Source organism: Pristiophorus japonicus, chromosome 21 (assembly GCF_044704955.1).
Source record: "Pristiophorus japonicus isolate sPriJap1 chromosome 21, sPriJap1.hap1, whole genome shotgun sequence".
Classification (NCBI taxonomy): domain Eukaryota; kingdom Metazoa; phylum Chordata; class Chondrichthyes; family Pristiophoridae; genus Pristiophorus; species Pristiophorus japonicus.
The window spans coordinates 28,847,153-28,863,316 of NC_091997.1; the positions used below are offsets into that span (position 1 = coordinate 28,847,153).

The window sequence follows — 16,164 nt, forward strand, 5'->3', positions numbered from 1 at the left end:
CAGAAGGTTGTGGGTTCACTCCAGGTGCTGTCTTTCGGATGAGACGTTAAACTGAGGCCCCATCTGCCCTCTCAGGTGGACATAAAAGATCCCACGGCACTATGTCGAAGAAGAGCAGGGGAGCTATCCCCAGTGTCCTGGGGCCAATATATATCCCTCAATCAACAGAACAAAAACAGATTATTCATTAATTATCACATTGCTGTTTGTGGGAGCTTGCTGTTCGTAAATTTGCTGTCGATTTCCCACATTACAACAGTGACTACACTCCAAAATGTACTACATTGACTGTAAAGCGCTTTGAGACGTCCGGTAGTCATGAAAGGCGCTATATAAATGTAAGTCTTTCTTTCTTTCTCGATTTAACGTTCCATCCGAAAGACGGCGCTTCCGACAGTGCAGCGCTCCCTCAGCACTGCACTGGGAGCGTCAGTCTGCGTTATGTGCTGATCTCTCTAGAGTGGGACTTGCACAAGCGACCTCCTAAAGCACAAGTGCTACCACTGAGCCAAGCTGGCACTAAATCACTAATGTGAGGCAAAGACAGCCTAGAGTACCTGCTTTTATGCAAATTGAAACAGCACAAACTTTGATCAGGCCATCGAACAGCAATGACCCGATTAAAATTCATGCCCCACCATCCTGCAGCACAGAAGCTTTTTCTCAAACTTTAGATCAAGATTAACCTTCAGCTCAGAATGTGTTTCTCATTTTAAGGCCATTAAGATATACTCTAAATCCATTATATGTTGCTGGGAGTGAATTGCAGAGAAAATCATGTTTGCAGATGGTGTCATTTAGTTAATAAATGCCCCTCGCCATTTACATGCTTTTTATTACGCCCAATCCGATCCATCATCAATATTAACATAGCCCCAAAGCAGAGGGGACAGCAGAAGCAGTGCCTCAAAAAAGTTAATATCCGGGCACTTAAAGACCCAGCTAAGAGAGTCCTATACAGCCAGCGCCTCACAGCCAATCTGGCATGTTTTGATGATCCTGAGATGCTCAATGCCCACAGCGCTTGGTCTGCCCTTCAGGCCGCCATAATCTGTGCCTGTGAAGAGACACTTGGTTACTCAACCAGAAAATGATCAGGAGATCCAAGAACTAATAGATCGTAAGTGCAGAGCATTTCTGATCCTCAAGCAACAACCTAACTCGGGTGCTACAAAGCAACGTTACAGACGGCTCAAGGCTGAGGTCCAACAAAAAACCCGGGACCTAAAGAACAGGTGGTGGATGGAGAAAGCGCAGGTGATACAACAACTAGCCGACAGCCACAGCACGTGAGGATTCTTCATTGTAGTCAAGGCCACGTACAGTCCAAACTCCCAAGGCCCCACCCCACTCCTGGCCAAGAACAGGGAAATACTCATCAAGGACACCGAGGCTGTCAGGGCCCGCTGGAAGGAGCAGTTTGAAGATCTCCTCAATCGAGAGTCTGCCTTTGACTTGAGTGTTCTCAACTCCATCCTGCAGCATGCAACTCGCCATCACCTCAGTGAAACTCCAACGCTGTACGAGGTAGGCAAAGCCATAAAACAGCTTAAGAATAACAAAGCTACGGGTGCGGATGGAATTCCTGCTGAGGCGCTAAAGTATGGCAGAGAGGCGCAGTTGGCCCGGATACATGACCTCATCTCTCTCATTTGGAGGAAGGAGAGCATGCCGGGAGATCTCAGAGATACAGTGATCGTGTCCATTTTTAAAAAGGGGAACAAATCCAACTGCTGCAACTACAGAGTAATCTCCCTGCTATCAATCACTGGGAAGGTTATCGCTAGAGTTCTCCTCAACCGTCTTCTCTCTGTGGCTGAGGAGCTCCTCCCTGAGTCACAGTGCGGATTTCGGGGAACAATGGACATGATCTTTGCAGCACGACAACTGCAGGAAAAATGCAGGGAGCAGCGCCAGCCCTTATACATGGCCTTTTTCGATCTTACAAAGGCCTTTGACACTGTTGACCGCGAGTGCCTATGGAGCATCCTCCTCCATTTAGAATGCCCCCAAAAGTTTGTCAACATCCTTCGCCTGCTCCACGACGATATGCAGGCCGTGATCCTTACCAGCGGATCCACTACAGACCCAATCCTTCTGGACCGGTGTCAAACAGGGCTGCGCCATCGCTCCAACCCTCTTCTCAATCTTCCTTGCTGCCATGCTCCACCTCACAGTCAACAAGCTCCCCGCTGGAGTGGAACTAAACTACAGAACTATTGGGAAGCTGTATAACCTACGCCAGGTCCAAGATCACCCAAACCTCCGTCGTTGAACTGCACATTCTGAAGCTGAACTCCAGGATATAGTCGATGTATTCACCGAGGCATATGAAAGCATGGGCCTTACGCTTAACATCTGTAAGACAAAGGTCATCCACCAATGTCCTCGCCGCACAGCACTGCCCTCCAATCATCAAGATTCACGCGTGGCCCTTGACAACGTGGATCACTTCCCATACCTCGGAAACCTCTTGTCAACAAAGGCAGACATTGATGCGGAGATTCAACATCGCCTCCAGTGCGCCAGTGCAGCCTTCGGCCGCCTGAGGAAAAGAGTGTTCGAAGACCAGGCCCTCAAACCTACCACCAAGCTCATGGTCTACAAGGCTGTAATAATACCCGTCCTCCTGTATGGATCAGAGGCATGAACGATGTACAGAAGACACATCAAGTCGCTGGAGATATATCACCAACGATGTCTCCGCAAGATCCTGCAAATCCCCTGGAAGGACAGACACACCAACATCAGTGTACTCGCCCAGGCTAACATCCCCAGCATTGAAGCATTAACCACACTTGATCAGCTTCGCTGGGCAGGCCACAAAGTCCACATGCCAGACAAGAGACTCCCGAAGCAATTGCTCTACGTGGAGCTCCTTCATGGCAAACGAGCCAAAGGTGGGCAGCGGAAATGTTTCAAGGACATCCTCAAAGCCTTGCTGGTGGAGTGCGGCATCATCACTGACTCCTGGGAGACCCTGGCCGAAGACTGCCCTAGGTAGAGAAAGTGCATCCGGGAGGGCGTTGAGCTCTTTGAATCTCAACGCTGCCAGCGTGAAGAGGTCAGGCGCAGGCAGCGGAAGGAGCGTGCGGCAAATCAGTCCCACTCCCCCCCCTTCCCCCGATGAATGTCTGTCCCACCTGTGACAGGGTCTGTGGCTCTCGTGTTGGACTGTTCAGGCACCAAGGAACTCATTTTAGGAGTGGAAGCAAGTCTTCCTCGATTCCAAGGGACTGCCCATGATGATGATGATGATGGCTACAGAAACGCATGATCTATTTGGTATTCATGTAGATAAAGACCTGGATTTATATAGCACCTTTCACGACCACCGGACGTCCCAAGGCACTTTACAGCCAATGAGGTACTTTTTGGAGTGTAGTCACTGTTGTAATGTGGGAAACGCAGCAGCCAGTTTGCGCACAGCATGCTCCCACAAACAGCAATGTGATAATGGCCAGATAATCTGTTTTTTGTTATGTTCTTTGAGGACTAAATATTGGCCAGGACACCAGGGATAATTCCCCTGCTCTTCTTTGAAATAGTCCCGTGGGATCTTTTACAAACACTTGAGAGAGCAGACGGGGCCTCGGTTTAATGTCTCATCTGAAAGACAGCACCTCCGACAGTGCGGCGCTCCCTCAGCACTGCACTGGACTGTCAGCCTAGATTTATGTGCTCAAGTCCCTAGAGTGGAACCCGAACCCACGACCTTCTGACCCAGTTGACTATGGGTGTTGAAACGGCCACCACACGTAAAAAAAATCCACGCACAAGCATCTTCCACCCTTCAAGATGTAGTTCGGGAACTGGAATATTAGGTCCGTCATTGAAACACCTGCAAACTCATCCTTTTTGACGTGGAAGCAAGTCATCCTCGATACGAGGGACCGCCTATGATGCTCATATCATGAGGTGCCAGAGGTGTCACCATTAAGCTGAAAGCCCTATTATTGGCTCTCCCTTCCCTTCCCTGTTAATGAAGGAAGCAGGTGCCAGCATCTCTCCTTCCTTCCCAGCCCCGCCTAAGATTGCCACCTTGCCAGGATTGTCCTGAAGTCTCCAGAAATTAAAGATTCATCTGCAAGACATTGCCGCGAGCAACCCTGGGAGAAAAATCGTAGAGAAGTCTTAAAAAGCAAATGTGTGTGATTTTTTTTTTCATTTTCTTTTGGTCTTTCGGATGAGATGTTAAACCGAGGCCCCATCTGCTCTCTCAGGTGGATGTAAAAGATCCCACAGCACTATTTCAAAGAAGTGCAGGGGAGTTATCCCCGATGTCCTGGCCAATATTTATCCCTCAATCAAGATAACAAAAACAGATTATCTGGTCATTATCACTTTGCTGTTTGTGGGAGCTTGCTGTGCGCAAATTGGCGGCCGCATTTCCCACATTGCAACAGTGACAACACTCCAAAAGTACTTCATTGGCTGTAAAGCGCTTTCAGATGTCTATTGGACGTGAAAGGCGCTATATGAATGTAAGTCTTTAAACATTTATTGGATATAAAACTATTAGAGACTGGACCAACAAAAAACACGGTTGGCCATCAGCCAGTCCAGGAGCCTGTTCGCTTCCCAATTGGTGCAGGAGGGCGAGGCCCCGTGAGGATGGACATGTCGGGCGACCAATGGCGGGAGCGTGAGGGGGTGGGGCCCCTGGAGGCGTGAGATGGGACCTCCCGGAATAGGTGCCACCCAAAGTTTGGCATCCACAAATCCCCCCCCCCGCCCACACGCCCCCGCCCCCATGACCCCATACCCCCCGCGGACAAATCCACGGACTCCTAAACCGACCAGGGATTGGCTGTCATCTGCTGCAGTGTCTGAGGAGCCTTTGCACAAAAAGAGAAAGAAAACTGAAGAATGCAAATGGCAATCTGGCACTGCCGAATGAATCCAAAATGAGGGTGAAAAGAAAAACCTCTCCCCCCAACAAAATGAAGGCTGTAAGTTTGGCCGTTTGCCCGCTGTGAGATTGCATGAGGCTGAACAGATGGCTTGAAAGAAAAGGATGCTTTTTTTTTCATGATATTTATTTAAATCAGAGAATTAAGCTCCTTCCAATCACCTGCGGGCACATCTTGGGGTCAATGGGTATATTGTTAACCTTATGAGTACTGAAGCCTGCACCTTCCTCTTGTGGTATCAGTACTGCCAGACTGGGCTGTGAATGGGTTTTAGACAGAATCAAACGGGCGGGGGCTGTTCACAGCCAATTTTCCTCGGTCGGCTTATTGGCATGACTTCAGCTATAGACTTGGAATGGATCGAAAGAAGCCACTAGTGATGGGGAAGGGAAACTGCGTGTAAGTCCAATTTAAAGGGATGGAGACAATTGAAGGGAAGTGTCACAATAAACATAGAAACATATAGAAACATAGAAAATAGGTGCAGGAGCAGGCCAATCAGCCCTTCTTGCCTGCACCGCCATTCAATGAGTTCATGGCTGAACATGAAACTTCAGTACCCACTTCCTGCTTTCACGCCATACCCCTTGATCCCCCGAGTAGTAAGGACTTCATCTAACTCCCTTTTGAATATATTTAGTGAATTGGCCTCAACTACTTTCAGTGGTAGAGAATTCCACAGGTTCACCATTCTCTGGGTGAAGAAGTTTCTCCTTATCTCGGTCCTAAATGGCTTACCCCTTATCCTTAGACTGTGACCCCTGGTTCTGGACTTCCCCAACATTGGGAACATTCTTCCTGCATCCAACCAAAACTGTACACAATACTCCAGGTGTGGCCTCACCAAGGCCCTGTACAACTGTAGCAACACCTCCCTGCCCCTGTACTCAAATCCCCTCGCTATGAAGGCCAACATGCCATTTGCTTTCTTAACCACCTGCTGTACCTGCATGCCAACCTTCAATGACTGATGTACCATGACACCCAGGTCTCGTTGCACCTTCCCTTTTCCTAATCTGTCACCATTCAGATAATAGTCTGTCTCTCTGTTTTTACCACCAAAGTGGATAACCTCACATTTATCCACATTATACTTCATCTGCCACGCATTTGCCCACTCACCTAACCTAACCAAGTAACTCTGTAGCCTCATAGCATCCTCTTCGTAGCTCACACTGCCACCCAACTTAGTGTCATTCGCAAATTTGGAGATACTACATTTAATCCCCTCGTCTAAATCATTAATGTACAATGTAAACAGCTGGGGCCCCAGCACAGAACCCTGCGGTACCCCACTAGTCACTGCCTGCCATTCCGAAAAGTACCCATTTACTCCTACTCTTTGCTTCCTGTCTGACAACCAGTTCTCAATCCACGTCAGCACACTACCCCCAATCCCATGTGCTTTAACTTTGCACATAAATCTCCTGTGTGGGACCTTGTCGAAAGCCTTATGAAAGTCCAAATATACCACATCAACTGGTACTCCTTTGTCCACTTTATTGGAAACATCCTCAAAAAATTCCAGAAGATTTGTCAAGCATGATCTCCCTTTCACAAATCCATGCTGACTTGGACCTATCATGTCACCATTTTCCAAATGCGCTGCTATGACATCCTTAATAATTGATTCCATCATTTTACCCACTACTGAGGTCAGGCTGACCGGTCTATAATTCCCTGCTTTCTCTCTCCCTCCTTTTTTAAAAAGTGGGGTTACATTGGCTACCCTCCACTCGATAGGAACTGATCCAGAGTCAATGGAATGTTGGAAAATGACTGTCAATGCATCCGCTATTTCCAAGGCCACCTCCTTAAGTACTCTGGGATGCAGTCCATCAGGCCCTGGGAATTTATCGGCCTTCAATCCCATCAATTTCCCCAACACAATTTCCCGACTAATAAAGATTTCCCTCAGTTCCTCCTCCTTAATAGACCCTCTGACCACTTTTATATCCGGAAGGTTGTTTGTGTCCTCCTTAGTGAATACTGAACCAAAGTATTTGTTCAATTGGTCTGCCATTTCTTTGTTCCCCGTTATGACTTCCCCTGATTCTGACTGCAGGGGACCTACGTTTGTCTTTACTAACCTTTTTCTCTTTACATACCTATAGAAACTTTTGCAATCCACCTTAATGTTCTCTGCAAGCTTCTTCTCGTACTCCATTTTCCCTGCCCTAATCAAACCCTTTGTCCTCCTCTGCTGAGTTCTAAATTTCTTCCAGTCCCCAGGTTCGCTGCTATTTCTGGCCAATTTGTATGCCATTTTCTTGGCTTTAATACTATCCCTGATTTCCCTAGATAGCCACGGTTGAGCCACCTTCCCTTTTTTATTTTTACGCCAGACAGGAATGTACAATTGTTGTAATTCATCCATGCGGTCTCTAAATGTCTGCCATTGCCCATCCACAGTCAACCCCTTAAGTATCATTAGCCAATCTATCTTAGCCAATTCATGCCTCATACCTTCAAAGTTACCCTTCTTTAAGTTCTGGACCATGGTCTCTGAATTAACTGTTTCATTCTCCATCCTAATGTAGAATAAGGATACAAAAAGTCCATATGTCCTTTGAGAAGCTCAGAAGGCCTCTCAGCCCATAATCAAGCAAACGAAAAAGAAAGACTTGCATTTATATAGCGCCTTTCACGGCTGCCAGACGTCTCAAAGCACTTATACAGTCAATGAAGTACTTTTGGAGTGTAGTCACTGTTGTAATGTGGGAAACGCAGCAGCCATTTTGAATTCAGCTAGCTCCCACAAACAGCAATGTGATAATGATCAGATAATCTGTTTTTTTATTATGTCGATTGAGGGATAAATATTGGCCAGGAAACTGGGGATAACTCACCTGCTCTTCTTCAAAATAATGCCATGGGATCTTTTACATCCACCTGAGAGAGCAGACAAGGCCTCGGTTTAACATCTCATCTGAAAGACAGCACTTCCGACAGTGCAGCGTTCCCTCAGCACTGCACTGGAATGTCGGCCTAGATTTATGTGCTCAAGTTCCTGGAGTGGGACTTGAACCCACAACCTTCTGATTCAGAGGCGAGTGTGCTGCCCACTGAGCCACAACAAAGGCTGAATGGGATTGTGGCCGAGAAGAGATGGGGGGGTGGGGCGGGGGGAATGAAGCGAAAAGATCCCCCAAGCTCCAGACATGATTATGAAGGCAGTGCCTAATCTCTGTTTAGTGGCTGCTGAAGCGGAGGTGGTGTGTGTGACGGTTATAAGGAAGGTGACCCTCTGGGCCAATCCATGCTCTATACCGACGGGTCAGCCAATCTCCAGGCCATTACTGTCACTGGATGTGCCAGCTCTAGGTGCACAGTAGCTGAAGGTTCCTGGCAGAAGATGTCACAATAGCGCATCTAATTTTCTGCTGGGCCAGATCCTGGGGAAACTGTTTCTCGTGGTCATTTTTAAATAATTCATTCTTCAGAAAGGGGCGTCACTGGAAAGGCCCACATTTATTGCCCATCCCTAGTACGCCCTTAAGAAGGTGATGGTGGGCCTTCTTCTTGAACCGCTGAAGTCCGTGTGGTGAAGATACCCCCACAGTGCTGTTCGGGAGGGAGTTCCAGCATTTTGACCCATAACGATGAAGGATTGGCGATACATGCTCAAGTGGGGAATTGCAGAGGAACATGGAGGTGATGGTGGTCCTGTCCACTTGCTGCCCTTGTTCACGGTGGAGGTTGCGGGTTGGGAAGTGTTGCCGAAGAAGCCTTGGCGAGTTGCTGCAGTGCATCGTGTAGACAGTACACACTGCAGCCACGGTGCGCCGGTGGTGAAGGGAAGCTTCCAACATTGCAGTTAGCCAGGCATTCGTAGGAGGTGCCATATAGCAGGAAACTGTAGACCAGTTAGCCTAACAGCTGTCGTTGGGAAAATGTTGGAGTCCATTATTAAGGAAGCAGTAGCGAAACATTTGGAAAAGCATAACTCAATCAAGCAGAGTCAGCATGGTTTTATAAAAGGGAAATCATGTTTGACAAATTTGCTGGAGTTCTTTCAAGATGTAATGAGCAGGATGGATAAGGGGGAACCAGTGGATGTGGTGTATTTGGATTTCCAGAAGGCATTCAATAAGAGGTTACTGCACAAGATAAAAACTCACGGGGTTGGGGGTAATATATTAGCATGGATAGAGAATTGGCCAACTAACAGAAAACAGAGAAGTCTTGCTACAGTTATATTGGTGAGGCCACACCTGGAGTACTGCATACAGTTTTTGGTCTCCGTATTTAAGGAAGGATATACCTGCATTGGACACTGTTCAGAGAAGGTTTACTAGGTTGATTCTGGAGATGAGGGGGTTGAGTTATGAAGATAGGCTGAGTAGGTTGGGCCTATACACATTGGAGTTCAGAAGAATGAGAGGTGATCTTATCGAAACTTAAAAGATAATGAGAGGGCTCGACAAGGTGAATGCAGAGAGGATATTTCCACTCATAGGGGAAACTAAAACTAGAGGACATAGTCTCAGAATAAGGGGCCACCCATTTAAAACTGAAATGAGGAGGAATGTCTTCTCTCAGAGGGTTGTAAATCTATGGAATTCTCTGCCTCAGAGAGCTGTGGAGGCTGGGTCATTGAATATATTTAAAGTGCGGATAGACAGATTTTGAGCGATAAGGGAGTAAAGGGTTATGGAGAGCAGGCAGGGAAGTGGAGCTGAGTCCATGATCAGATCAGCCATGATCTTATTAAATGGCGGATCAGGCTTGAGGGGCCCAGGTGGCCGACTCCTGCTCCTATTTCTTATGTTCTTATGTCTCTTCTTGCTAGTTTACTCCAGGAGTAGTGGAAATGTAAGAACTTAGGCGACTTTGTGACTCAGTGGCTCTGACTTCAAAGTCAATCCAGATCGATTGGATAACTATCTCCTCTGACTATTGGCCATCAAGGGTCCTAGTGGAATGAGTTTGGACAGTCGGAACCCAATTTGTCCCAAGTACAAACCTGCCCATTCTCCCGCACTTACTCAGGAGGCCACAGGATATGCAGGCACGAGTACCAATCAAACGGTATCATCTTGTTTGTTGTGTGCAAACTTGAGGCAGAAAATTTTAAAGTGAGCTGTTATTTTCTGTTACAGGCGTATTTATTTAATGTTAATAAGAATATAAGAAATAGAAGCAAGAGTAGGCCATACGGCCCCTCGAGCCTGCTCCATCATTCGAAGAGGTCGCGGCTGATCTTCGACCTCAACATCTTCCCGCCCTATCCCCATATCCCTTAATTCCCTTAATTTCCAAAAATCCATCGATCTCTGTCTTGAATATACTCATTAACTGAGCATCCACAGCCTTCTGGAGAAGAACATTCCAAAGATTCACCACCCTCTGAGTGAATTTGCAGCGCAGACACAATGCTTCACAAATGACCTTCGCTGCACCATAAGGTCAGAAGTGGGGATGTTCGCTGATGACTGCACAGTGTTCAGTTCCATTTGCAACTCCTCAGATAATGAAGAAATCTGTGCCCGCATGCAGCAAGACCTGGACAACATTCAAGTTTGGGCTGTTAAGTGACAAATAATATTCGCGCCACACAATGACTAGGCCGTGCCTTCTGTTGCCTGGGCCCCAAGCTCTGGAACTCCCGCCCTAAACCTCTTTGCCTTTCTAGCTCTCTTTCCTCTTTAAGGCGCTCCTTAAAACTTACCTCTTTGACCGAGCTTTTCCAGAATTTCTTATGTGACTCGGTGTCAAATGTATTTGTTTTGTTTTATAACACTCCTGTGAAGTGTCTTGGGACATTTTACTATGTTAAAGATGCTATATAAATACAAGTTGTTGTTGTTGTTGAAAGAAAGAAAAATAAGAAAAATCTAAAATTCTATATTTTTAACGTCTCCAACAACAATTCCCTACCTGAAGGAATGAGACTCCACAGTTTAAATAGTTCACTTTCTGGGCCAGAGGGATTGTTTGGCAGTGATTAACAATTATCATATTGTTAAAAAGGTGCTTGCGCTGTTAATTGCCAGACTTACCTTTCCGCGGCACGTTTAGTGGGTAATTAATGTGCAAATCCAGCAAGCCCTTAAAAATAACGGGGAGGCTGAGGACGAGATGTTGTTTGTATGAGACAAAGGGTGGAGTGGCGTAAAATCGAGCAGCAAGTTCTGGAGATTTGCAACTCACAGCGTATCTCTTAATCGCCCTGAGTCGAGTTGCACATTAGCGTTGGATTCTAAAAGGGTTAATCGCTGCCTTTCACTACAGCATAGCTCACACTGTTTTCTGGTTCATATGGAACTGTTGCCCGTAATCCAAGAAAGCTGCAGATGCATTTTCCCCCCAAGGGTGCCCTGCTGGTTTCATTATCGGGACTGGGACAGTTCGGGACTGGGAAGTGGGCAAATTAAATAACATCTCTAAAAGTGCAAAGTTGTACTCTTGAAAAAGTTGGGGCGTTAGACATGTCTGGAGGCTCTGATAAACTTAGTGCAACATTGTCATTAACTGTACATGCTATTTTGGAAACAAACAAGAAGAGGAATGCTTTTACCATGAAACGTCGCTGACAAGAATTTATTTTTAAGCATTCTTGAAATAATTCTTGACTCACGAGAGAGCTGAGCCTAAATAGTCAAAATATGCAAATGGGGCCCAGTATTCGTTCGTTACCGACCAGGAAATCGGGCAACGCAGCACTGGTCAGAGGTGAAGGGAGGGGCTAGTTGGCGACACTTTGCATCAGGTCTGCCAAAGCTGCGAGGCCAATGTCCCAGCGGGATACTGAGCGCAGCTTTCTTCCGGCAGGGATTAGTGCTGCACTTCTCATCACATCCCTCAATCCCCGCTGGTTTTCTCAGAAAGACCAAAGCTGCTGCTTTTCTGAGGATCCAAGCTGTTGTTGGAGGGCTACGCCAGTAACGGCCCTGTATTATTTGGCTCCCTGAACAGTCCAGGCCCTAAAACAATCTCGAGACGACCTGTGTGTAGAATGGTGCACCCTCCTTCCAAACGCAACCCCAACTCCCAGCGCCCGATGGGACATATACTTGCAGGAAGGGAACGGAGACAAAGGGTGCTGGGACCTACTCCTTGGCAAACGTTGAATTTTATATTAAAAATGGTTCATTTTAGGAACTTTTGTAACTTCACAAACGATAGATCGATTTTGTACTAAAAATCATAGAATGGTTACAGCACAGGAGGAGGCCATTCGGCCCATCGAGCCCGTGCCGGCTCTCTGCAACAGCACCTCAGCAAGTCCCACTTCCCCGCCCTTTCCCCGTAACGCTGCAACATTTTTTCTTTCAGGTACTTATCCAATTTCCTTTTGAAAGCCATGATTGAGTCTGCCTCCACCACCCTCTCAAGCAGTGCACTCCAGATCCTAACCACTCGCTGTGTAAAAAAGTATTTTCTTACGTCGCCTTTGGTTCTTCTGCCAATCACCTTAAATCTGTGTCCTCTGGTTCTCGACCCTTCTGCCATGGGAACAGTTTCCGTCTATCTACTCTGTCCAGACCCCTCATGACTTTGAACACCTCAATCAAATCTCCTCTCAACCTTCTCTGCTCTGAGGAAAACAGCTCCAGCTTCTCCAGTCTATCCACGTAACTGAAGTCCCTCATCCCTGGAATAATTCTCGTAAGTCTTTTCTGAACCCTCTCTAAGGCCTTCACATCCTCCCTAAATTGCGGTGCCAGGAATTGGACACAATACTCCAGTTGAGGCCAAACCAGTGTTTTATACAGGTTCATCATAATTTCCACAGGTGCAGCGTCCAAAGTCCGGAGTTCCGGAATACAGAATGTTCTGGAATCCGGACTCCGGACCGATTGGTGGCAGGGTCGTCCAGAATCCGTAAAATGTTCCGGAATCTGGACCAGCTGACCTCGGGGCCTCCTCGCCGGCCCACCCGAACAGCTCCTCCACAAGCACCCCTCCGCTCTCCCCCTTTTTTGACGTTCCGAAATCCAGAAATACCCGAACCTGGGCTCGGGAGTTTCTTGATTCATGACGTCAGAAAGACGTTCCAAAGTGCAGAAAAACGCGGAATCCGGAATGGCCTCAGTCCCGAGGTTCCTGATTCTGGATGATGCACCTGTACTCATAATTTATATTATACTCTATGAGGCTGAAATTGGCCTGTGCTGGATTTGCAGCGCATAATTCGAGTTAGTTGGTCGAGTTGTGCATGCACTGAAAACGCAAAATCCGGCGCACATTTGCCACCTTTTGCCGGAAAAGATGGCGGGGCTGGTAACCGTGCATTCTATCGGTGCTCCCAGGGCACTCACAACACACGGCGCTGATGACGTCAACGCGTCGCAAAGTCCCTCCCCATCTCTTAAAGGGGAGGTGCCGCTGCGATCTGACCCGCACCTTCAGTGCTGCCCACTGGCCCAGCAGGTAGGGTGTCAGCTGGGTCAGCGCCCTGGCACCCAAGAGCGGGTGCCGGCCTGCCTGTCGGTGGCCCGGCCGAACCAGTGGCCCCCATCGTCGGGCCTACTGAAAAGTCAGCCGGTGCAAAATAAGATGGCAGCCGCCCACCATGGCACCTCCTCTTTAAGGGCGGCCGGGGTGCCACAGATACCAAGAAGCTGTGGGTGGCATTGCCCTGTGCAGACCTCGCTCCCGCAAAGGGGTCGGCGCGGCACGATGATGACATCATTGCTGGGGGCGCAGTGCAAACCCCTTTTCGCCAGCCGACCCCTGGGGTCTGCACGTAGCACCCGGGCGATAACCCTTTAGCGCGCCCTTACCTGCGGCCACTGGCGATAACCGGCCCTGTGCAAGGGGCCAATTTCGGCCCCCGATATCTGGGAATAATAAGTACCACTTGGTCGGGAAATTGGTTTCGGGCCCAAAACAGGTGACACACCCGGAGTGCAGTTGAGAAGACGGAGGCCCAAAGCTCGTCCGAAATATGTCAGGTGAGCAGTGGATGATAATCGGGCGGCCGAGGGGTCGTTCGCTGGTTCAGCGAGGACCAATTTAAGCCGGTTTGCGGCACTGGTAGTGGCCCTCGAGTGGGTACTGGTAGAGGTGAATGGGAGTGCGGGGGAGGGTAGGGGCAGGGGTCTGCAATCGCAGGCTGGCAGCAGTGCTGTGGAGCCTGGAGGAGCTTTCCTGCGTAGGGTTGCTGGTGTGACACAAGGAAGTGATCGTTACTGGTGGTATTGCTTCCTCAGTTCAGATGTCCGGTTGGAATACTGACTGCACTGCTGTGTGCTGAGCGACCTTTACCATGTTCTCATTAAACTGGCAGCCGAGCAGCGGTCTGGAGGTCCCGCGCAGGTGGCTTGCCGGCTTCTAAATGGAAAAAAAAACGCGCATGCACGACAATTTGAATGTGCCATGCAGCCCGTTAAAGGAGCCACACACTCAAAAAATAATTAGCGGCGACATTGATCCTTTACTGATTATAATATAGCTTGAACGATCGATCGGCTGATACGCGAGGAGTGTACCCTTTGCAAGAATTGTTTAACTAACGGACTTGGGGATATAGCACGTTGTTACGTTTAACGCGGTAAATCTTGATGATTGGAACAGTCTTTTTCTCTATCGGAATCATCATTTAATTGCAGCAATCTTTTGGTCACAACTGCTACAACCTTGATAGCATCTTCACAGTGGTTGTAGCATGAGCTTCTCCATACTATCACTGATAAATCTGCCCCTTGTCGGGTTTTGCTATCCTCTTCAGTTTATTGCGTTCGTTGTCACCATGCTGCGGAATGAAATGAAAATCAGTAAATGTTCGGTATCATTTTCGCAGACAGAAGTCATCGATTCATGGATACTCACAGCACAGAAGGAGGCCATTCGACCCGTCGTGCCTGTATTGACTCTCTGAAAGAGCAGTCGCACTCAGTCCCACAACCCCGTTTTTTTGACCGTAACCCTATAAGTTCCTCATCCTCCAGTACCCGTCCAACTCCGTTATAAAATTGACAGAATCAGCCTCCACCACCTTTTCAGGTCGAGCGTTCCAGATTCCCACAACTCTCTGAGTGGGAAAAAGACCTCATCGCCCCGCTAGATCATTTGCTAATGATTTTGAATCGGCGACCTCTGATTATTGACCCACTCGCCAGAGGGAATTTTTTTCCCCCCTATTTACTCACATCAAAACCTCTCATCATCTTCAGAAAGAAAATTAGTAGAGAATGAATCCCTCGGAGGGGGAAAGAGAGGCCTCGGAACAAGACATGGGGGTTGGGTCGGGAGGTGGGGGGATGAATAGATGTGAGAGAATAACCAAGATTACAGAAAACAAAAAAAGAGAGAAAGGCAGTCCATAGAGCAAAATCACAAACGGTGAGGCACATGGTTTAAATGCAAATCGCCCAGGAATACTGTACAGGCTTGTAAAGAAACAAAAAGAAGTTGGATTTATATAGTGCCTTCACACACTCAGGACGTCCCAAAGCACTTTACAGCCAATGAAGTACTTTGCGAGCATACTCACTGTTGTAATGTAAGAAACGCGGCAGCCAGTTTGCGCAGAGCAAGCTCCCACAAACAGTAAAGTGATAATGACCGGATAATCTGTTTTTGTTATGTTGATTGAGGAATAAATATTGGCTAAGACACCAGGGAGGACTCCACTGCTCTTCTTCAAAATAATGCCATGGAATCTTTTACATCCACCTGAGAGAGCAGACGGGGCCTCGGTTTAACATCTCATCCAAAGGACGGCACCTCCGACAGTGCAGCGTTCCCTCAGCACTGCACTGGGAGTGTCAGCCTAGATTTATGTGCTCAAGTATCTGGAGTGGGACTAGAACCTACAACCTTCTGACTCAGAGGCGAGGGTGCTGCCCACTGAGCCGCAGCTGACACAAAAAGGAATCATGGCAGTCGGGAAGTGTTGGAACCGATGGCATTGGACAGTTCAGATTCTCTCCAGCAATGGTTGTAAATGGTATTATTGTGTTTCAGGAAGACCACCATAACTACTATGTGTCCAGAAGCTACGGGCCAAGTGACTCCAAGGCGAAGGAGCTGTGGGTCGACTTCACAAAGGTGGACAAGAGCAAAGTGAGGGTCCATGGAATTCTCTCCAACACACACCGACAAGCTTCAGTAAGCTTCTCATGGTTTTTTTCCTTCTAATTTTGAGAATTATTCCTTGTCGTGTGCTCAATCTTTCACTCCCAGCCCCACAGCTCAGCCCGACATGTTGTAATTTGAATTTTACCCTAGTTTTGTCCATCACGAGGATTATTTGGCACAGGTGAGCTCATGGTTTGTAACCGTAGCCAATGGTACGGGTTGA

General features: G+C 47.8%; 1 protein-coding gene across 1 annotated transcript in view; it reads left to right on the top strand.

Annotated features, from left to right (window-relative positions):
- Positions 1 to 16,164, top strand: part of LOC139233885 (plexin domain-containing protein 1-like) — a 328,432-nt gene that overhangs the window by 121,963 nt on the left and 190,305 nt on the right. Inside the window, exon 3 of the mRNA XM_070864521.1 lies at positions 15,828 to 15,971. Within this exon, the coding sequence (XP_070720622.1) occupies positions 15,828 to 15,971 (144 nt within the window). The remainder of the gene's footprint in view (positions 1 to 15,827; positions 15,972 to 16,164) is intronic.